This window comes from Musa acuminata, chromosome BXJ3-11 (assembly GCF_036884655.1).
Source record: "Musa acuminata AAA Group cultivar baxijiao chromosome BXJ3-11, Cavendish_Baxijiao_AAA, whole genome shotgun sequence".
In the NCBI taxonomy this organism is placed as follows: Eukaryota; Viridiplantae; Streptophyta; class Magnoliopsida; order Zingiberales; family Musaceae; genus Musa; species Musa acuminata.
In genome coordinates, this window is record NC_088359.1 from 29,980,982 (window position 1) to 30,005,766 (window position 24,785).

The 24,785-nt window shown below is 36.4% G+C and overlaps 1 protein-coding gene across 1 annotated transcript; it reads right to left on the reverse strand.

Moving 5' to 3' along the window:
* Positions 1-2,064: 2,064 nt before the first annotated feature.
* On the reverse strand, positions 2,065-24,699 carry LOC103972126 (phosphoinositide phosphatase SAC6). The gene is made up of 21 exons (XM_065175159.1): positions 24,405-24,699; positions 23,929-24,093; positions 22,265-22,348; positions 20,437-20,564; positions 20,267-20,358; positions 18,113-18,170; positions 15,481-15,537; positions 15,362-15,395; positions 15,188-15,268; positions 14,894-15,000; positions 14,173-14,259; positions 13,971-14,048; positions 12,673-12,743; positions 12,503-12,601; positions 10,979-11,078; positions 10,087-10,195; positions 9,918-9,990; positions 8,130-8,223; positions 5,927-6,019; positions 4,594-4,660; positions 2,065-2,408 (listed from the first exon to the last, which is right to left on the reverse strand). Exons 1-21 carry the CDS (start codon positions 24,613-24,615, stop codon positions 2,278-2,280), a joined length of 2,019 nt encoding a protein of 672 aa, XP_065031231.1. The 5' UTR covers positions 24,616-24,699; the 3' UTR covers positions 2,065-2,277.
* Positions 24,700-24,785: the final 86 nt, after the last annotated feature.

The window sequence follows — 24,785 nt, forward strand, 5'->3', positions numbered from 1 at the left end:
CAAACTATTCCACGGTTGGGTGTCAATGATAGAAGCACATCGATGCAGCCATGTTTGAAGACGAAGATTAGCCAACCAATCTCCTCCACATTGTTCGCAGAATAAGCATCGAAAGGCATCCTAGCTATTACTTCTACTTAGATGTATAGTTCCATCAAGCTTGGGTGGTTTGCATGTATTTTAATCCATGATGTGAAGTCGTAGTAAGCTGAAAGGAAATAAGAGTTATCGTCATCCATGACTCGGTGTGGTTTAGGGTTTCAGATATGAATTACCTGTAAAAGGATGAGTCTTCGAAGGCAAGGCGGTATAGGAATGGTGGTGGAAACTCTTTAGCAAGGCTGGAGAACTCCTGGATCTTATTGAGCTGATTTAAGTTGCTGTTTCTTGAGGCAGACGAACTGCTGCGAACTCATGCAAAAGGTGTAACTATGGATGGATACAGAGAAGACGGTAACATGAGAAAGTGTGGAGGATGATGCAGTCTGTTGTGGGAAGGACGAAGTCAGGGGTGGACAATGCACGTGTGCCTCATCTATCAAGCAACCATAGAACTACTGTCTCTCACTTGCCTGAGGACAACTGAGCTAAATCTTCTCATCGAAGTGTGATTGATGAACACGGTTGAATTGATGTACTGGAAATGGTACCAACATAACCTTTCCATCTTCCATGCATGGAAGAGGGATTCTTTTCATGGTTCATAGGATTTATTGTATGTCAAACTTTGCTATTGAAGTGTCATGTGCATCAGCCACCCCTGTGGCGATTGGGATGTGGCGGCGCCGCCGTCACTATCCTCCTCCGCTCTCGACGATGCCATTGGCAGGGAGGACGGAGGCGAATGGGCGGGCGCTGTCGCCGATATGGGTGCAATGGAGGTGGAAGAGGAAAGCCTGGAGGAGAAGGGAGCGGCGAGTGGCGCAAGAAGACGGAGACGGAGTAGTCGATGAGAAGTAGCGCCATGGGAGAGGAAGAGGATGGAGGCGAGGGTGGGTGGGGCGGCGGCGTTCAGGGGGCGATGGTCCGTATCCTATCGTCTTTCCTCTGTTCCGCTCACCGTCCGTGAGAATAAGATAACTGAACAACGAAGGATTTTTAGGACAAATATTTTTTTTTGGACCCTTCGTCGTTCGAGTGGCTCGCGGTAATTTGACCGGATGGTCTAGTGTTTCTTCTGCCGAATCCGCTCACTACCAGTGAAAATAAGATGACGGAAGACCAAAGGATTTAACAATATGAAATATTTTCTTGGGCTGTTTTGACATCGGGAACATGGGGTAAGCATACCCAAAGGTCCGTCTACCTGCCGGTCACGCTAACCAGGTGATGATAAGATGGGCTCAAATATATCTTTTTGCACATCCGGCTTCATGCGGTAAATACACAGGATGCTCCTTGTATCCTATCGATTCCGCTCACCATCGGTGAGGGCAACATAGCGCGAAACGGAGGATAGGAGGCCAAAAATTTTTTTTTTGGGGCGTTTTGGCATCAGGCTGGCATGCGGTAAGTTAACCGGATGTGTTCCATATCTATTGTTTCCTCCATTGATTCCGCTCACCGAGGGTCATAACAATCTCAACCCAAATATTCTGTATAGGGATATTTTGATGCCAGACTGGCTGCCGGTAAGTTTACCAGATGTTCCTCGTACTCTCTCTCTCTCTCTCTCTCAAAAGCAAACGAGCCAAGTCATGGTTGGCAGCCCGAAGGCGGAGGAGGAGCGACGACGAGTCGGCGGCGAGACGGCGTTAGGCCAGTAGAGAGGAAAAGCGAAGGATAGGAGGCTGGAATGCTCTCTCTATATCTCCTTCCTTCCTTCACTCCCTCCCTCCCGTTGGCATTGATCCGCTTCAAATTCCAGATTTGGAGATCGATTTCGCCTATGTATAAGATTATTTATGATATCACATGTTATGATGTCATAACATGTACATATACAAAGCAACAGTCCAGAGAAAACCAGCCACTTCGTTGCGAGATTGGTTGAATCAAATTTATTTTCTAATTATTTCTCAAGTAAAAGAATTTGAAACAAAGTTGAATGGATTTTACAGAATCTGCAAAACACAACACGGATGATGATTTTATTGTCATGCAAAATTCGCAAAGGCAAACACGGGGTTGGCACTTACATCAGTGTTTCAAGATTTCAAGCAAACCAAATAAAATCCCACTCGATGGAAAGGAGGATAATAATCGCTGTTCGATCCATAAGAATGAAACACTGTGGTACAATGAAATAAGTCGAGTCTCGCCCAGAAATAATCCCTATCAATGCCTTGATCTGAAAAGGCGAGGCCTGTTGGTGAACAACCGACCCTTGGCTCGCACCAACACTGCTATGCCCAGACTCAGGCCCGCCCAAACAAGCGCTAGTAATAAGTGGCGTCCATCATTTGGAGCTGCAAAAGAAGATACGCAGCGTCAGATGGTTTGAGGATTTGGTCATGTCTCCACGGAAGATATATATATATAACCAATATCATGTCCACTGATCATGAAACTCCACTAGAATTTGGTCAAAGCTAATGAAAATTGCAAGAGAACAAGTACCTATCATTTCCCAAACATTGCAACCACAAGGCACAGTGTCAAGTTAAAATGCTACAATGAGGCATACAAGCAAGAATCCACCATTAGGGCAAAAATTAATTAGCAAAGATGCTATCAAGTAATTCACATGGTTTCCTTTTCAGATGGCTACATTTAATTAAATGTATTCACAATTGTGAAGGAATTCAACTTCATCACAATTTTTATATCTACATAGGCCAAAGATTATTTAATTTTCAAAAACAAATTTGTCCCACCGTTTGTATAAAACCATGCACAGAATGGAGTGATTGATGGTTAGTTAAACCTTCAGATTGGTTGTAACTCCATTGACGATAGTTTCAACAAGGTTTGACAAGCCTATTATTATCCCTAAGATTAAATAAGAATTTCATTTAACTCCATAACTATTGATAGTACCATTTTTAGTGATAGATCCATTTATATAAATAAGTAATATTTGTAACATCCCGTTTAGTCCTACATTAGAAGTTGACAATATTAAAATTGACTTATAAGGATCTGATGAGTGTACTAAAATCAATTTAATCTTAAGCATTTTGATTAATGATTTGAGCTCAACGAAGTTGACAGGCCAACTATTTGATCAAATCAGATCGTGACATTTGTTATCCGAATCAACCTAGAATTGAGATATGGTGAGCGGACTCGAGTAAGAAAAGACTTCTCGTGGATGGAGTCAGATGACTCGTCACGACATGGAGTCACTACTGGGCTACACCTCATATGTATCATGCTAAGGTTTGATCTGGGCTATGTTGGGCTTTGACGAGGACGTCAAACTCTTAAGTAGGAGAGTTTGTAACATCCCGATTAATCCCATATCAGAAGTGCACAAAACTAAGATTAACTTGTAAAGGTCTGATGAGTGTACTATTATTAAATTCAACTTAAGCATTTCGATCGGTGGTTTAGGCTCAACGATGTTGATAGATTAGTTAACCTGTCAAGTTGGATCGTGACATTAATAAAGTTCTAAGTGCATTGTCCAATGTGCAACCACATGTGCCAACCAACATAGATTGATGCATAAGCAATCATTGACCTAGCTAAGATAGAACCATGTCTAGATGCCTGCATCAAAATGTGAAACCCCATCCTGGTAATCTGGTGAAAAAGAATAGCATACATAAATAGATACTATTTTAATTTAGAGTTGTACATCCAGTCTAATTATTTATCTTGATGAAATAATTTTAGCAAAAGGGGAAAACCTTTTATCCTTATTGGCTGGTTAGTATTGCATCCAAATGATAAGGAACTATCAATGGGTACACGAAGGATTGAATTTATAGTGGTTATCCTTGATTCTTGTTTTGGACAAGGTTGTTCACCTTGACGTCACCAATTTTTCAGAGGTGAGGGAGCCACTTAAAGAACAGCATTCAGTGAATTTTATGGTTTGAGGTGTATAAATATAGACTAATACTAATAACTCTACAAGGTCACCTTTAGGCACTGCCACATTGCAATTTGTTGCATAACTATCTAAAAGAATTAAGTTTATCCTGCAATGGTTCAGAATGATTAGATAAAGAATACAAAATGATTAGATAAAGAATACAAAAGACGAAGTTATGATCCTTATCCTTATGTTCTCCTAAACCAATTGTTTGCCAATCAACTGCTTCTTAAAAGTACAAAGAAAAAAGAAGAGATACTAAAACATTGAATAAAACCAAGGATAACTATCTAAAAGAATTAAGTTTACCCTGAAATGACATGATTTCAGGGTAAACTTAATTCTCACGAAATTGACATGATTTTACTAAACATTATCAGACAATACTGTAAGTAGCTTAAAATAAGCACCATGAGTAGTTATTTATAATATTTTGCTCCAGAAACATGATGAATATTTTTAATACTTGAGATAAAGAAAATAACATTAAAGCAATAGATTGGGAAAAGAATATACCATTAAAGTCTTCATCATTGTTATAAGTACTGATCAACTACTAAATGGTTAACTCTACTGGAAGTACCAATTAATTAAAATCGCATGCATCTTACCTTGTCTAAGAGACATCAATGCAAACATAAGCCCACTCAAGACCATTGTTAATGCCAGTCGAAAAGACTGAAAAATGAAACAAAAAAAAAATTAGAGAACCAATTGACATGCAAGATAAAGTATAAGTCATATGCATGGAGAAACACTGACTCCACCACCTGCAGCAACCTGATGCAAAATATCTAAAATCAATAACCTTATAAAGAACATTTCAAGAATGGATACTACTTCAGGCACACTAATCCCTATGTCAGATTCCCATGGGTTCTTGCATGCAACCACAGGAGGTGAAGAAAAGATGGGCTGCCAATCACCATTGCATAAGTAATGACTAGAAACAAAGATAGTAATTGGAAATTTGGAAAGAGATATTTCAATTTAATGCTTTCTTTTCCGCTTGTGATCATATGCTAATCCAGGTCCAGTTGTGATAGAGCGAGAGAACAGCAGGTCAGGTACCCACAAAAGTTCATCCAAACCCAAATAGATATCTGATTTCCTGAACTTGAAACCAACTAGGGTACCTAATTTCCTATCAAAACCCATTCCAAACCAAATTAAAGAGTAGGTCACCTAAACCTTAATACCTGAAAAAACTCAACCCCCTATCATCCGTGCCTAACAAAAAGAAAAAGAAAGGATACCCAAACCCGACTGAACCCACAAGAAAACAATTAAAGGGTGCCCAAAGAACAATCTTTTTTTTTGTTAATTTAACAGTGAATATAGATAGATACACTTGCTAAGATCTCTTCAATCTTGATTATTTTAACAATTTTTATAAGTGCTGCAAGTATTTCAGCAATTTACTGATGTTTCTATTTTCTAATTTACTATGCAGGAAAATGTAAGTCAGTAATGAGCAAAAAGGTTGAATACAGTCCATACACAATATGTAAAGTTCTCTTTTTAAATACATGTAAGGGTGAGTTCAGCAATTCAGTGCATCTTAATCATTTCTTTTCCTGTTCTAGAATAGCACTATCCCATCTAGATACAAGGGTCATTTATGAGATGATAGAACTAAAACTACTTCTTCCAAATTCAGATTGCACATAGAGATCTTTTGTCATGTTCTGTTAGCATACATTCACATTTGAAGGTCAATTCAACAAAGAACAAATGTATATTCATTCAATGTCTTCAAAAATTCAACTTCAATAACTTCAATATATACTGAAGAAAAGGCATAATGAATTCTTTTATATATGTGTGTGTGTGTGTGTGTGTGTTAAGGTGCAAACAAACAATTTAACAGATTAAGAAAAGTAACTCAGAATTTATTTTAAAGCCCCAGAAACTACCGATCAACATTGACTAGCATAAACCTACCGCATATGTCTCCAAGGCTCCAGCTTTAGCTGGAGAACTCATATCTCGACTAAGAGAGACAATATAATGCCCTTGTAGCAAATCAATTGCATCCTTGTAAGCCACAAAACAAGAGAAAGTAAAGTAAGTATTATGTCTAATGAAAAATGTTGAAAGAAATAAAACCTAGAGTGAAGACCACCATAGAACATATTCTACAAACTAAAGAAAGTTTCTCGGTATGTAAGTAATTCCATTGTCACAAAAATATGTAAACAATCCCGAAAGTTAACCAAATTCCTGTCAATGGAGAATAATCCAGTCCTCTCATTGAAGAGACAGAAAAAGATATCTAATTAAAATATAGTATATAAAACATTCAGTGATATGAAAAATGCATTACATGCCATCATGTAAAACCAAGGGTTACAATATCATGCATGCCAGCTAATGCTTGTCTACATACTGCTCCTATGAATTGCTGGACCACGCTAATTTGTTGTGCCTTACTGTCATGGGAAAAAGATCAAATGCCCTTTACGATTCAAAATCTATCCCACAAAGTCACAAATGATCGACACTGAACCAAAACCAAATTCAGTTGACTAAAACATGACAGGGACATTAACAAAAGTTTAAAGGTCATGGCCCAATTTCATTACTCTTGCTAACAGTCACTGCAGTGGAGCATTCAGCATAGAACCTACTACCACCATGCATAAAAAATGGGGAGGTTGGACCGTTGGTGTAATGCCCTGAAAAAGACTCTGAATTTTGACACTTGTTCTTGGTTCAAAGACATGGAATGATATACAATGAATGACTTTTACCTTTTTCCTATTTCACTTTCTACTCATTCAATTTCTTGATGAAATGAGTAGGATAGGTTTTTGCTTAATGTTTGCTTCAAAAATGGAAAAGATGGGTTAGCTGCAACTATTATGCAAGGACGGTCTCATAAACCTGATGTCTATCTATAACTGCCATTGGTCATATATTATCTGTTTTACCATAAAAATGTATAAAGAATTGACTTAATAATAGCCCCATATTTTACAGGATAAAGACAAAAAGATAGATACGAACAAAAAACCTTTTGGTCTCACATATTTAACAGTTTAATTAAAACCTGTGTCCCTGTAGAAGTGCAAAAAGATCGAATTTATCCTTGACAGTGCAAAATCAATATCAATGTCCCTTGTCAAGAATTTTCTGAAGGATTTGGCATAATCTTTTATGTCCACATATTTAATAGGTTAGTTTCCTTGTGTCCTTGTAAAAGATTGGAATGAACAGATACATCCTTAAAAATTAGTGACTCATCGCATTACCCCTAAATAATTGAGAATTTAATATCAATGTTGCCGGATAGTGACATTTATAAAAGGTGATCTCTAGCGAGGGACATGAAGTTAATTTTGCACTTCTTCTGAAGAAAAACCAAGTTTCAAGTTTTTGAGAGATCATTCCATTATGGGGCAAGTGATATGCATGTAATTGTGTGTATTCATCAGTTGGGGTAAATCCACTCTACTTGTGAAGTGTCCAATTATAGATTGGCCTTAAGGGTTAATTTTTTCCCTTCGGTTTTGATCCTATCCATGACAGGGATCAACTTCTAGCTACAATTATAAACAAGAAAACTTAAACTTGAAGAAAGGATTTCATTTCTCATGTTCACCATAGTAACAATCTTTTTCCTAATCCTCTTCCTGAAACCACTCTGCCCTTCCGACAGCTCTCTCCATTATTATCTGATATTGGTAACTGTAATGTAGAACCACTTAAGTGTCAAAGATCATGGCTTACATGGACACTCCAGGTATATTGGTTGGTACAAGCATAATCACTCAAGTAAATCAAGTAGAGGACCATCATCCTTCAATAGATTGGCTATGTTCATATGTATTCTTTGAATCACCATATGCCTTTCTGAAGATCCTTTGCCTGTAAACTCACCTTCTTTTATATCCCATTGTTCCATATGGTAGACCCATACCAATGTTAATATATGATAATTACTAGCAAGCAAAATCTTAAAGACTTAAACATCAATGTTTCTCACACATGGGAACTACTTTGCAGGTATGTGCTACATAACTCTTAGGAAATTTTGAATATGGAACTAGAGGGTTTCAATCAAAGGATGTTCAAGATAGGTCATTAATTTAAACTTCTAGACACCATACAGACTAAAAAAATTAAATTACAATCAGCCAAAAACCTGTTTTGTTCCATCAATGAAGTTGTTCAAGTAATAACGAGCTAGAGCATTCCATCCATCTTTCAGAATTCCCTGCACTGTTCGTTTTCCATGCCTGGAAAACGAGATAACATTAAGAAGTTAAGAAAAGAATATACCATTAAGGTTACACCCAAAATAACTGAGGAAAAAAGTGTATCTTATTGGTTCATAAATCTACTTTAGACCTAATTTATTTAAGGGAAAAAATAAACAGATAATAGATAGACACAAGAAACATGATAACATGTCATTCGGAAGACTAAAGATAGATGAAAAAAGATATGCTTCAGAGTTCAGATACCAATATCATCAAGAAGGTAGAGAAGTTGAATAATGGCATCCAACCTTAAAAGACTATCTTCAACAATTGTTAATTCAAATAATTCAGTTAAGACAAGCTTTTTGAGGCAGCATCTAATACCAAAGTTAATGTACTTCAGACAGTGTTCCCCAACCGACAAACATGGTAGAAAAGAAATCCATTACCATCCATAAGACACCTTATATAATTAATTGTGACTAACAAGCATCCAAATTACGTTCAGCTCAGTTAGTCAAGAATCACATAAAAATTTTAAATCTCAATCAGAAGTGTCTTCAGTCTACACACATCTTGGCACATAAATTCTATAAACACTGTTCATTTATTTTCTCTTGTGCATAGGAAAACTTCAGAACATAGTAGAACTTGAGAACGCATTTTAATAGTTATAGATCATGTCTAAACTATAAGATTTAGAGTGAATAAGATGCCTCACAACTAAATTGCAAGTTGTAAAAATAGAATTGAAGTTTTCACTATCGGCTGTCTTGTGATCAGGGTTTTAAGCACCAAAATGTCAGTGCTTGTAACTGTTTTGACACCTTTACAGGGCTCTTTATCATAACAAATAAAGGATTTTAATGCCTATGTGAATGTAATGGACCAAGCCACGCAATATTAATGTATGATAGAATAAATTTAGGCCAATATCGGCTTAAAGGGGATATGCCAACCAGCAAGGCAAGTTATATACTCAGCCAGAAGTCCATAACGGTCTCGACACTCCTCTGTGCCATAAAACAGTCCTTGTGAAAAGCAACAGCATCAAAGATTTCATCAGCAAGAGACTAGAATGACCATGACTTCAGGTAATATGGCCCAGAATCTGATGCAGTGCCAAAGCAGGGCATCATTCTTAGCTTCTCTGATAAATATGGCATCACAACAAAACCCTTCATTTTCAGGTATGTTCACAAATCACAACTATCATTTAGTTCTTCAAATAATTTTCCATTTTCTTGTTTCTTAAAAATGTTTTCCTTCTCTCCCTTCGTGTTCTTAGTGTCACTAACATGCTGAGCCAGGATGATGAGCTTTGGTACAACTTTAGAAAAATTAATTACAAGATAGAAAGTACATATGTTGACTCTATATAGATACTTCATTTCTCCTGAAAATTCACCAAAAAAGTTATCGAGCCATTCCGAGGGAGACATAAATTGAGTCATACATGCCTGCAAATTACCCAGCACAATATGCACGGAAATCTTGTAATGTCTATGAATATATGCCCATAATTAAAAGGATGCAGCAAATGATATTCCAAAGTGGGTTCGCACATATGTGGCATACAGTGTGCTAATTCTTGCAATGCTGCTGATGATTAAGAATGATGCACAAGGCAGAATCATTCAGAACTACTTCAAAAAATCTCCAAACATTTTTCTAAATACCTGTGTTCATAGAAAGGTTGAAAAAGATAGACTACTATTCATAGGAGTTACCTAACAAAATCTCCTTTCAGTGCTGGAGTTCCAGAATACTGTATGCTAATTTCATCTCCATGATTAGCCCACACTGAAACAAGGAAAGTCACAAGATTAACCCTGATGGTAAGGATATCATATAATTGCAAAAGGTGGATCGCAATGAAAATGCAAAATATATACTCACAAATTTTGAAGTTTGCATCAAAAAATGGATATGCAGTAATTAGGTCATCAGAACCAAAAAATCCAATTCGCTTAAGTTGGCTTTCCAGCATCTTTCTCCCAATCATGCTCTGGGGACCACAAGATAGATATATATGAAAAGTATGTCTAATAACAGTGATTCAAGCCCTTTATAGATCAATTTAAATTAAAAATTACTTGCCAAACACAGAAAATAACTGGAAAATTTGGGAACATGGATAGAGCAGGGCAAGTCAAAGTGTGTCATACACAGCACATATTTGCAAACTAACATTAAAGTATGCACCACAAAGAAGCAAATGACAAAGATTTTCATTTTCAAGAAACAAGAAAAATACTTATTGCCTACAGAAAAAGAACAAATGAGAGATAGATCTTAATAATTGAAGAGTTAAATATTTAATACAACATAGAAGTTGGACTACTGTACACAGATTGAAAAGTTATTTTCTAATTCAAATTTATTTACTGATATCACTTAATGTCTTCAACTCTTCATACAAATGAAATTCAGTTTTTGACATTTCTACCGATAGATGTTTTTTTTTTCAAGTTCCACTGATAGATGTTACTAGGGTTTCATTGCCAACTAATTTTCTGATAAATAAATTCCAACAGATTATTTATTATCAAAGTAAAAGAAGCATGGACTTTAGATGGATTAACTACAAAGACAAAAGCTAAAACACATTCATCATTCCAATAATTGACTATAAACTTTGTCACCATATCAACAAAAATTCAGAAGCAACAGATGAGTGAGATGACTTTACACCAATTCTTTTGCTTTTTTACAAATCCAGCCTAATAAAATGGTCTCACGTGAGCCCATAATACAATTAGAATAATCTAACTAGAATATTAGCATTCACCTGTGTAACATTTGTTCGATCTAAGCAGTCAATACAATTTGTTCTCACAACTCCTGTCTGACCTGCAACTTTCTCGCCTTTCTCATTCAACAGAAAGTATCTAAAAAACCAATAAATAATAACGTTAACCATTCAGATATTACCAAAAGTACACTTGAAGTGAGCACCATAGTAGTGCTGCATGGTACCACGATTACCATAAATGTGAAAAATAGATCATAGTAATTCTCGCCTTTCTCATATTTTTTCCTTTGTAAGAAAAAATAGATCATAAATGTGAAAGAAAAAATTTGGAAGGCAAAAAGTAGTGCCGCATGGTACCACGAATACCATAATATAAGAAAAAGTGTAATGGTCTTACGGTAGAAAGGTTTGAAGTTGAAGCAGAGAAAAATAATTTGGCATATAGACTTGCTGCCTCCCAAATTTATTATATGGTGTTTCTAATTATGTCATATAACTAATTCTGTTGCCAAACTTAAGTTTAAGCATTATACGCCATACTTAAGTTTAAGCACTGCTACAGTGTAATACTGTAGCACTATAGCGGTACCGGACGATCCGCGTACCGGTATGCCATCGGACTGGTATGTACCACCCATACCAGGCAGTACCATTCGGTACTGCATACCATGGCCTCAATAGACAAAAGGCATTAAAGGTTAATAATCCATGCATAAAACAAAACTGATTGTCAGAAATTCTTGTTTCAAATTTTATTCTACCTTCAATTCAAAGTTCCACTACATGACTCGTTAGCTTATTTCTTTCTAGAATTTTCACGATAGGATGGATAATTAATATTTAAATAGATTGATTTGCCTATATATCATGGGATTGAAGCTAGTTATATGGCTGATTTTGACTTACATTAATCTAAACCACAAGCCTAACCGTGAGAACAAAACCTGTCATACTTACTCATCAAGCTCACAATGACACTAGGTCCATTAGTTTCAAAATTCTTCATGCAAGAACTGCAATTTCATACTGAGGGTGCATATCGGTCCATGGCTGCAATTTTGATACTAAAATTATAATAAAGACTTCTTATGCTATGTTGCAAGAAATAACTGTGACTATTAATTTATTCAAAATAGTCAATTTTAAGCAATTACAAATAGTTCATAACTATAGTAGTTTTAAAAGAATGACTTTAATAATCAACTATGTTACAAAGTACAAGAAAAGAAAAGATGATTCACCTTCAACTCACAGTGTAAGTATGCTTAAGCAATTTGCAGGATACAGCCTGACTGTGAATCCTATCAAGCCACATATAATTTATAGCCATATAAATTGATAAAATGATAATCCTGTCAAATGTTAACTAACAGTGCAGGTGTTGATAAATTGATATTCGTATAATTTAGCTACTGTATGTTTATAAAGAAAGACATCTCATACACATGTTCATAGTAAATGTAAAAATTCAAAGTTGATTCATCTATACAAACGTCAAATAAACCAAGCTCGATAGATTAACTAATGTATCAATCGAAGATAGCAAGGCAAACTGCATACCCATGCTTATTCAGGTAGTCCTCGATTTGATTATAAAGGAGAGAGAGGCGCTCAAAATGTATATGGCCACAGATTTGATGGAAGTCAAAATGTACATACCTAGAACAGGAAGTAGATTTGAGCTAAAGAAATAATACAAAAATATTGTTTTCCTATGCATGCCATATTACCTAATATCATCATTTTGAATGGTCTGCATTGCTTTTGCAAATCTTTCACTCAGACGTCCCTCACTTCCATGCTGATTATTGTGCAAAAATAAGAAAGAATTGACAAAATTTATACAGTACTCAGATTTCAGAAAATACATATAATGAAGATATATGCTAAAAGGAATTCTGTAGTCAATTACATCCACAAAACTGACTGTTAAACAAGCACTGTCACAAACCCATCATATCTTAGCATGCATGGACTATAAATTAAAGCAGTAATGCCAATTACAAGATTAAAAATAAAATCTAATTTAAACTCCCATTTAGATCCTAAAATGGAAACTTCCAATTTCCTTATGTTGTCTCTAAATGCTCAGCAAAGAACGCCATTAATCTTCTACAGACAAACGACACACACAACCCAAAACTTTACCTTCTATATTTGAACATTTAAGTTTGTTACCATAACTAATCATGTAAATCCAACCTGTGTTTGTGTTAGCTTAGAATACTTTATTTACTACATCATAAATGCTTATCACTGCCTTTGTTTGTGATTAACATTTACTTGTCGCGATCCAAGTGTTCCAGGGAAACATTAGCTTATCATTGTCAGAGATCAGAGAGACTTGGATCAATCCCACCAGAAATCTAACCCTTGACCAATTCAATACCACAAAAGATGGAAGCCAACCACATAACCAATCAAGTATTTTCTTGGTTCCTTTAGCTGCATTATCTTTTTAGTTCAATTCATCAAAACTCCTCAATACTTCAACATTATACAATCAATTTTTTTTCTAAGAGGATTTTGGTGACCACTAAGCTAGATACATGTGATCCAAATATAGCTGCTATAATGAAGGATATAAGAAAACAAGGATGGTCTGATACCGATTTTGGTACTGCATCCTACAAATGTGAGACCTGTATACTGGATAATATACTGACTCATACGATCTAATTTTATTTGATAAGATAATATAAAATGAACAAATATGCACCTATCGAGTAACACATTTCAATACCAGTATCAGGTTGGTCTGACCAATCAATATATATCGGACTGACCATTATTTAAAACTTCATAAGCAACACTATCAAGAAAATTTTGCTCAACCTGAAAATAAACTACTATAATAACAAAAACCTTTTAAGAGAAAGGAAGGTCATAATGTTATATTTAACCACAAAAGCAAACTGTTTAAGTGCACATGATAAAATTTCCTATGTTTAAACTACATTTGCAGATTTATAATATAAGATTTATTAACGATAATATTATAGGATAACTATGTTGTTGTAGGAATTACCTTATTGACAAGGTCAACGGCTAAGACTGAACCATATTTTTTACTCAGATCCAAGAAATGACGTTCGGCTACACGAGACTGTCAAACAAAAAGAAATAAGGAAGTTAGTGCAGCCTGCACTCTAGAAGCAGCATAACATGATAACATTATCTAAGAGCACCAAATGCAAAACAAACTGAAAAATGAAAATATCAGTTCTTACCGCCTCCTCAGGCCTAACAATCTCAAAGTTAGGTTTATATGTCAAGTCAACAATCTGCTCCCACAGAAATGGCATAGACCCACGAACCTACAAGCACTTAATTTAATTAAATGTTCTTTCAAAATGCAACTTAATATACATATCTTAAAAAGGATAAAAGATTATCAAAAGATATAGGATAAAGAACAAACAAAAAAGAAAGACATACTAGACATATGCAGTAAACAGATAGTTAAAATCAAGATGCTCACCATGAAGAATTCTGCCAATTGATTAGGCACAAATCAAAAAGACTTATTTTTGGAAGATTCTTGGCCAATAAACCATGAATGATCCAAAACCCTATCTTACATTAGGAAGAGAAATTCCCTTGTATATAGTGGATTGTTTCTCTTGCTTTAAATTGAAAATCTAAGCACTCTATGAACATGCATTTAGACCATCAATAACAAATTGCAGAAAGTCAAATGGACAATTACAAAAGACAAACAAATATGCATCCACATCTTCTGCATTGTGATTTACAGAGAAATTAAAGCACAAGACAATTTAAGATATTGTTGAACAATTCAAATTCAGATAAGCTATAATGCATGCTGGGAGAAGTGCAAGGCCATCTCTAAAAGCGATCTATCTGTACTCAAGCATATTCTCCTTGAATTTAACTGGCCAAATCAATTTCACAATAGAGCAACTCAGACAAAAAGAAACCTCAACCTACTTGAACAAAGGATGCTGTAAAACCATTTGATTGCAATATCTGTTCACTTTCAACAAAATTTGCAACGTATCCCTCAGTATCAGCTCCTCTTCTCCACATCCGAGTACCTTCAAACAAAGAATAGTTTCAACAGCACATCATTTTATTGCAAGATAAATGTACTAAAAACTGGAAAAAGTTAAAGATAGATCTGTGATATGATTATCATGTTTTAGTATCAAATTGATACAGTTCAAATGAAAATCCCATTCTATGGACCATTAACAGTGGCACTTTTTGATAAACAACATAAACCTGTTCTCCTCGTGCATCTACGTGCAATTAAAGTAACATTAACAACTTTTGGACCAATAGCTGCTTGAAAATTTTGGTAACCTGATGAGCAGTTAAGGATATTGAAAAGATTGCCTTAAGCATACAGTAAAAATTAAAGGAATGATGACCAAGCAAAGAACTTTATCAGGATACATCCTTGAATGATAGGTATAATGTATGAATCCAGCTGCAGAAAAATTGTCAACACATTAACATAGGATTCCTGAAAGGACTTTGGTAAACCATTGAAGTACTCGAGAATCACATCTCACTTTGTTATCAGTAAGTGCTTCCAACATGTAGCTATTCCAAAGAAATCTAGGTTCTGCCTGCAAGACAAATTCGGTAAGCGATAGAAATAAAAGCATTGCTCTTCTGCAACAAAGAACACTAACTAGGAACTGTATAGGATCAAGTTTCTAATGATAGATAGTTAACTAGAACAAGTAATTGTCAGCCTAGAAAGCAACATAGAATACAGATACAGAAGACTAGACAGATATTATAAAACATAAATCTGTTACCATAAGGATTTATCACCTAATCCATTGCTTCTGCTCACATGAGGACAAAAAAGATCACAATGAAGATGCAGTAGCCCATGATTTAAAAGTCAATCAGGTCAATTATGTGACTGTTTAAGCTAAGGTTTGACTTACCAGTCCGAGCCGATGTGCTGGCTAGTCGACCGATGGCACAGCACGTGTAGCTTCGTACCAGTGTATCGACACACGGTATGCTGATACATACCGATGTTTTGACGAGGAAGAAAAAGAGGTTGAAGAGGAAGGTCCGATGGACAAACAGAGGAGAAAGGAGAAAGGAAGAAGAAGAAAGAAAAGGAAGAGAAGAAGTGCAATGATACTTGGGAAGTAGCAACAGTAGCGACAGCATAGAAGGGAAGCAGTAACATCATAGCGGCAAAGAGGTGGTGCCGCTGCAGCATCGCAACGGCAAAGCGGCGAAGAGGCAGTGGCGAAGCAACGAATAGGCAATGCCGCTACAGAATCGCAGTGGTGAATCAGTGAAGAGGTAGCGTTGCTGCAGCAGCAAAGAGGCAGCACTGTTGCAACATCATAGCGGTGAAGAGGCAGTGCCGCGGCTTCGTATGCGAGAAGAGCCCTAATATGCATTTTTTAACGCTGAAATGGATTGGGGCCCACCACTTTTTGATTTTTTTTATTATTCTAATGTAGACCACCCGAAACGGGGTGGTCCACATATTGGTCCATGCTCGGACCAGTATGTACCGCCCAAACCGTACCATTTCGGGCGGTATAGCAATCCGTGGACTTTAAGCCAAACATGGACCTTAAAAAAAAAAAAAAAAAAAAAATTTTGGATGGGATTTTATGGTCTACTGTCTACTGGCCCAGTTCAACATCAGTGGTACACACTGCCATAGCAGGCAGGACACAGATTTAGTTCACAATCTCAGTTTTGCAGTGACATACTGAATCTTCCAGGGCTCCATCAGTTCATACCACTTGATGAAAAATTCACAGTTTGACACCCATTCGTGGAAACTGCTGAAATTCAATTGGCCTCTAAACTCAAGAACATCTATCTTTGTCTTCCTAGGACTTTTCAATCAGGTCTTTCCGAGAAAAAGGGAAGCCAAATTCTAATTCAATGACTCCTTACATTTCTTCCACGTCTGATATTTCCATCAATTCTTTGTTGCTTCTACTGTTGAGGCAATTATATAATCAACTACTTGAGAAATTGCACCAAATTGTCACTTTTGTTATTGTTGAAGAAAAATCAATCGTGAAAGTTTCTTTATTTTATTTTGATGGTCTTTCATGGTGATCAAGGTGCTTGTCATGGCCTGCATTCGTCATCATCTTCCATGTTCTATTCTGATACAATTGATGAGAGAATGGGACAATATATGAAGAAAATGATTCACCATGGTCCCTAGCAGCAGATATGTATATCTTATCTTATTTGCTTCAGAAATAAGCAAGATTGGCAGTTCAATGTTGTTCTTTCCAATTCCACAGATCTGGATGACAAACAAATGTTGTAGATCATGGAACAGATCAGTTCAGATCTTGCCTATATATAGCTTGTAGACCTGCGGTCTGGGTAGAATGGAGATATTAAGAGAAGCTTCTTTGGTTGTTGATATGTGTACCACTGTCAAGATCTAGTATTCTATTTGGGACAAGAAAGCAGAGTCTACATAGCCTAACTAAAAAAGGTGATGAAACTAAAAGACTAATAGACAAGGAAAGAAGAGAAAAAAGGATTAGGCAAAGAGAGAATGTAGAGGTCCCTCTCAATGGGAAGAAGGAAAGGCTTATTCCTGTTGAATCAATATGAACAACAAAAAACAAAAAAACCAAAAAAGAATCACTGGATATGATAAATATGTTTATGGTTCGCCTTAACGGTCTATACCAGTGTACTAATCGACTGTCGGTATAGTACGTATCGACATACCGACACATGGTACAATGGGGCATACCAATAGACTGGTATGTACCACCCATATCGATCCCTTATTGAACCGATATATAACACCCATACCGGTCAGACTATACATCATTGTTTGGTGAACCTTGAATACGTTTACAGGACTTTAATAGATTAACCAACCAACAAGCATCCATTCTCAATCAGAACATAAGACGAAATATACTTCAAACTCATTCATTATTCCTTAAGCTAATTAAGTTAAATAGAAAAGTTCTAGTACAATTCAACTCTTATAGGAAACAGCTTATAGATGATCTTTGCCAATGCAAGAAAATCAATCTGCAATAACAACTATGCACTAAACCAAATCGAAAAATATATACTAAAGGTTGAAGAATGAATTAAATGTAAAACTATATGATCTAAAAACATTGACATTGCAATGTTATTAACTTGTTATCAGGATTCAAATATCCAAACCTGTCTCCAAAGAGGAAGCAGCTTTGACTCATTTCCTAGCTCATGTAACCTCTGTAAGCTGCAACATAAATTATGACTTGCATCAGGAGATATTATATCAAGATCATGTGTAGCTTCATTGGTTAAATTGCAGGATTTTGGAAAGTTAAATTTACTATAATAGATTTACCAAGATTTGCAAAATTGCCTGGTACAATTCAGTACAGACAGTATTTATCCACCCAAGAGGTTATCGGTACACCAACAAGGTAATCTGGACTTTATGCCCACAACGGATCTGTAACAGGTGATACCACCTGCTATGCTCAATACAAGGTCAATGCTACCTAGTAGAGGGCTGGTACCGCTCGATTCAAGTTGGTACAGGCTCTATACCAGACAATTTCCTTTTTTATTTTGCAGTCCTTTTAAGTTATTATTTCTAAGGTTTTTTTTAAGTGTTTTTTTTTAACTTGGTAGGTACCGGTAATATCAGGTGTTAATACACTGGTATGGACCGATAAGACATCAGTCCGAACACTGACCAATACAGTACCAATAAACGAAAATACAAACCTTGAATATACTAGTCAGCTCATACCAGTTCTAGTTAAGACTAATACCAGTATACTAATTAATAAGATTCAATCTTGACTATTTTTAGTGTCTTGTATTGTTTTAAAAAACTTGCAACCAACAGAAATGGTCAACCAACAATTGGCTCATAACCCAGTGACTCCTCACTCTTACTTTCACATGATGAGCAAAGAAAGAGAAACACAAAATACGAAAGACCATTTAAGAAAATTGACAGTTGTCTCGGAAGATCTCCTTACTACAGACAAGTTTATTATTAGCAATCAATGTGTTTCGACTATCAATAGCAAAATGGACAGTTGTCTCGGAAGATCTCCTTACTACAGACAAGTTTATTATTAGCAATCAATGTGTTTCGACTATCAATAGCCCATCCATCCTAATAAACAAGTGAATGACCACAGAAAAAAGCATAATACAAGGAAAAGGCAAACAAATGTGGGGTCATGTTTATCCCTTTAGTAATATGATATTGGATAAATAGTCAATATAGAGAATAGTGTCTATATCATATAGTGTCTCACATCAATTAACATTGATTATCCTCCGCACTCCAAAATGTAACTTTAGCTTCAATCTCCTCTATACCATAGAATCTATCTCTTTTGTCTAGCAACTTAACTTGCTGTCGTACTTTAAAGTTTAAACAAATAAGACCATCCAAACATTTACTACCATCTAGTTAAAATCAAAACAAAATTGATGCATAAGCACATGGAGACAAGAAATTTTCTTCTTCAACGGTTGTGAGGCCAAATATCAAATCAAACTTGGGTTCTTCTCACATGATTGGAGCAAAATTTATTTGGTTAGGCTATGTAGGATTAAGGCAAGAAGACAAGCCTTGTGCCACAGAAAGATGGCTCTATTTTGACCCAGATAACCAATGTTCTAGTCACGAAACAACTTCTCCATTACTAGGAGTAAGATTGTGTACATTGATTCTTTCAAAACCCAACATTAGCAAGAACCTAAAGCCCTAAGTCGTGCCTTCGTTTATGGTGAGGACCTAGGTTTGAGGAGTGCAATAATGACCACCATAACCTATGGTTAAGTATAAGGAGTTCAAGAAACCGAAGACAACTTTGGAAGGCCAGCCTAGCTTCATAACTGCCTCTTCACTTTCTCATTGTTACATAAAAAACGAGAAGAAACTAGGAAGAGATACAATAAGCTTCCCATTTTCTTATTACTTCCAACTCCAAAAAAATCCCACTTCAAGTACATGAAAAACTAAAACGAATAGAAGAGAACTAAATTTTAAAAAATCAAGATAACTCTGAAGTCTGAACCTGGTTAAACACAAATCAATATAGAAGAGATGTCACTCATGTATACTCAATTACAAAGTGAGATAGTTTTACATGTTCTATTTTCAATGTCACCAGAAATACCATAATAAAACACATCTAATCAGGAGATTGATTTATCAAGTAATTAATAAGTGTGCATTAAACACCAGCTCTTAAGTAGAAACAAGATAGAAGAAATTAACATGACAACCACATGGCCGGTGGACCTTTTTTATCAGCCTAAATGGAAGAACAATTCGAAAAGGACAAGATTAAAATAACTCACCAGAGTGTTAAATTAACATCATAGGAGAAGTACAGACCAGAAGTCCCTTCTGCAGCATTTAGAAGTTCAGAGAACTGAGCTTCCATCTTTTTCTGTCAACATATATTCTGACTGCATAAGTTAATATATATAGTCTAAATAAATCAAAGAAACTAATAATGCTTTCCAACCTGCTCAGCTGAGGAACTCTTGAGAGAATGATTGCATGGGAGAATTTGCATGCCTGAGACCTTGTAAATAGGATGCCCTAAGTAAGATCCAACACATTCACGCTCTGTTATAACCAACAGATATGCTCCTGCAGCATGCAATTGTAAGTAAATAGGTTAGCAGCTAGAAATATATTAAAATTGACTTCTGCACTTAAATTATCAAAATAAATCCAAAATAAAACGTTATCCTAATTAATTTATGTTAATCCTTCAAGCAGAATATGACCAAACTTACAACTGCCAGAATGAGGCAGAAAAAAAGATATGCAAGCAGCATGTGATCAACACTAAACTGACTCTTAACAGAATGAAGAGAATATAATCAGCAAGGACATGATAAGCCAAAGAATTCCTATGAAAAGGGAGGAATTCCACACTCCACAGAATCATGAATTTTATCACCTCCTCTTGTTACATGGTCATCATGTCCTTCAAAGATTTATGAGCCGCTTGTGTTGAAAACAAAATTTAAAAAAATGGAAAATGAGCAACTGATGCTCAAGTAACGGGCATGATTTGGATTAGTTACAACTGTGTTCCACGTCAATAGCCAATAATCAGTTAGCAAGTCAATGTAGCAAGTCCAAAAAACAATCTGAATAGAGGCAGGTTTTTCAAACCACATGCCTATCAATGAGTCACCAACTAAAAGACATGACACAAATCAGTCAAACAACCACCAGGAAAATTATTGGTGTTCGGCAACAGCTACTCTGCTAGCCTAATTTGCCTTTGGATGACATTAACAATTACTGAATATGGTAGTGCTGGCATGACTATCGAAACCAAGCCTTGCATAAAACTTGGTAATCATAAGCCTAAATAATCCATATTTGAAGTTAAATAGTGAGTGCCACAAAAAAGAGAGGAGTTGATGATGCAAGTCATATGGATGATCTATCAGATAGCATGAACCAAGGCTATATGCAAGTCATATTGTTGATCCTAATGCTGAAACAGTCCTTGGAACCAAGGTTTGCTGTACCATACCATACCGGTGTTTCGACCCGGGCTCGGTACGGTACGGTACCGGTGTACCGGGCAGTACATCAGGGCATATTGTAGCACTGTAGCGGTACCGGGCGGTCCGCGTACCGGTAATCTGTTGGACCAATACGTACCGCCCGATATGGGCGGTACACTTCGGTACGGCAGACTTTGCTTGGAACAATTATTTACTCAAAATTCAAGTATTTGGAGTCACATAAAAGGCCAAGTGAAACATGCTACACAGAAAAGCCTTGCAATCATAGGCACATTTTAGACCTTTGCGGCACTTGACTTACTTCCACGTTAAAAACAATGCTCATTACCACACGACAGCAAAAACTAAAAACACTAATTGCACGGCTTTATATAGATAGTAAAACAATGCTCATTACCATGCAACTGCAGAATAGAGAGTAAAACATTCTTTATGTAGTAAAGAAGTCTTGCAAATCACAGGCAATTATTTGGAACAATTATTTACTCAAAACTCAGGGATTTGGAGCCACATAAAAGGCCAAGTGAAACATGCTACACAGAAAGCCTGGGAATCATAGGCACATTTTAAACCGTTGTGGCACTTGACTTGCTTCCAAGTTAAAACAATGCTCATTACCATGCAACAGCAAAAACGAAAAACACTAATTGCACGGCTTCCTGAAGCTAACATTAAAATTTAAAGTTTACAATTGTTCTGAAATGGTTAGACAAGCTACCTACATTAAAGAGAATATTATAACAGTAAGAAAACACAAAACATATTGAAAATAGTCACTGCCAGTGATGGCAATGCACATACCTACTAAAAGCTTAAGAATTCCAATCACACCAAAAATGGTACGAATGTTTGGAGATTGTGTAGTGCTGCATTCCGGAAGCTCACCTGTTCACAGTACAACCAGATGAACCTTTTGTGTAATAGCTTAAACATAGTAACTCGTTTAATACTCATACCCAAGAGCAATTGAACAAGTAAACTAGAATAGTAAAGAAAATTGCTTCAAGATATATAATAAAATAAAGCAACTTCAATTCTGATTTGTAGAAAGTTACAGCTTGATAGGAGACAGTCAATATAAAACAATCTTTAATAGATATTTCTTACCAAGGTCCGCAATTTCATGTATCAGTACTGTACCACCATACCAAGTATTGGTACACCAGTACGGACTAAGTTTCAGAAAAAGAATGAAAATTACTAAAATAAAAATAAAAAGAAAGTGTTAGTACACTGGGCAGTATACACCCTGTACCAGACAGTATGGCCCCCGTACTAGACATACCGTCTGATTCATCCTAGTATGCATACCAGTGAGGGACCAGTAAATACTGCTCGTACCTTTTGATACCAGGCGATAACGCAAACCTTACCTCTTATGATCATTTTGTCCTAATGAAATTATATAGGCAGACAAATAGAGAGGATAGTATTCAACACCCATACAAATAGAGAGGACTAAACGGTAAAAGACTTAAACAATTGATTCAATTGCAATAAGTTTAGACAATAAGGGATCTAATTGCACTTCAGATGGGAATAGCTAGCTTGACATATTGTCACAAAAAATAAATATTTAGTAAACAAAATGCCTACATAAGCCATTTTATGTGTTCCATCCTGAATAGCTAAGGAACAGGTACAAGAAGTCAATAACACACTAAATTACTTAGAAAGTAGAGAGTACCAATCGCAAATTAATACATTCGAGCCTGTTATGAAATATCCCATTCTGTGCTATTCAGGACGGAACTGTTTAGCCCTTTATTCGAATGGCAACTATAATTGGCATCACCTAAATAGTTAAACTAACAAAGTGTTGAATCAATTGTTTACTCAAAGGGCAAAATCAGACAGCTTTTGGGTTCTGATTCTAGGTTGTATCTGAAAAGGCTGCCTGTGAATTTCCAGTCCTCTCTTCTATTTTACTTCAAGCCTGTTATGAAGTAGAGAGTACCAATCGCAAATTAATACATTCAAGCCTGTTATGAAATATCCCATTCTGTGCTATTCAGGATGGAACTGTTTAGCCCTTTATTCGAATGGCAACTATAATTGGCATCACCTAAATAGTTAAACTAACAAAGTGTTGAATCAATTGTTTACTCAAAGGGCAAAATCAGACAGCCTTTGGGTTCTGATTCTAGGTTGTATCTGAAAAGGCTGCCTGTGAATTTCCAGTCCTCTCTTCTATTTTACTTCAATTATCCTCTCTTTCTGATCGATCTCTTATCCTTTAGCAGTTTTTAATCTGTCTGCTATCCACTGTTCATTTTCTATTATGGTAAAGAGAAATGTTATGTAAATCATATAAGGATCAACCATAATTGCTTCTCATGGTGATTTCGGCATTGTTGGTTCACAACTTATTCAAGCGAAAGCCCTTAGTTTATGTCTACAATATTTCAGCAATCTTCCGGAATATAAATAAGAGAATAAGCAGAACAAAGAAATAAGGAACATACCTACTAAGTTGATTGATCCATCAGAACGACTGATTGATAAATATGAATCAGCAAAACCATCAATGGGCTCAAGGATATACTTGTCTGGGAATTGCCATAACCTCAACCGTGTGTGAAGCTTCTTCTCGGAATCCCTCTTATCTGTATCATCCATATCTGGAAATGCTGGAAAAAAAAGTAAAAGACAAAACAATAACATCTCATACTTAATCCAACAAATATAACGGATTAGGTAGCCCTAGAATAGCAGCTCAATTCTGCATAAGAATCTACATCTAACTGCAACCACAACGACCTGATCAGAGCAAACTACAAAATTCCAACCCAAATGCTAAAATTATCTCAATCTGTAAATACCATTTAATGCGCTCACGCATATCAATGAGAAGAATGTTAACCAAAGCCTCCAATTTGTCCTCGCGGCATATCATGACTAAAGAGAAAACAGAACAACGGGCCTTTGTTCTTTCTTTTACCTCGAGGGCGAGAAGAAGCGGGGCCGATGGGGCGGCGGGGGCTGCACAAGAGGAGGCCGGGGAAGCGAGCGGTGTGGCGGGGGAAGAAGGGGGTATAAATAGGGGCGGGGGAGGCGGAACGGGAGGGCGCGGTGGAGGTGGAGATGGAGGGAGGAATCTGAGTGCGCGGGCTTCGCGATGGGCACGGCCAGCGAACCGCGACGGAGAGCATGCACCGCTTCAACGGTCTTCCTTGTTCGATCCTTATACGGAGACGATGGCAATCAAGAAGATGAACAGGTCACACACAGGAAGACGACTGAATTGGGTGTGAAAATTATATCGACCCCCCTACGTAGACCGTCCATCTCATGTTTTTCATTTAATCTCGACCGTCCACCT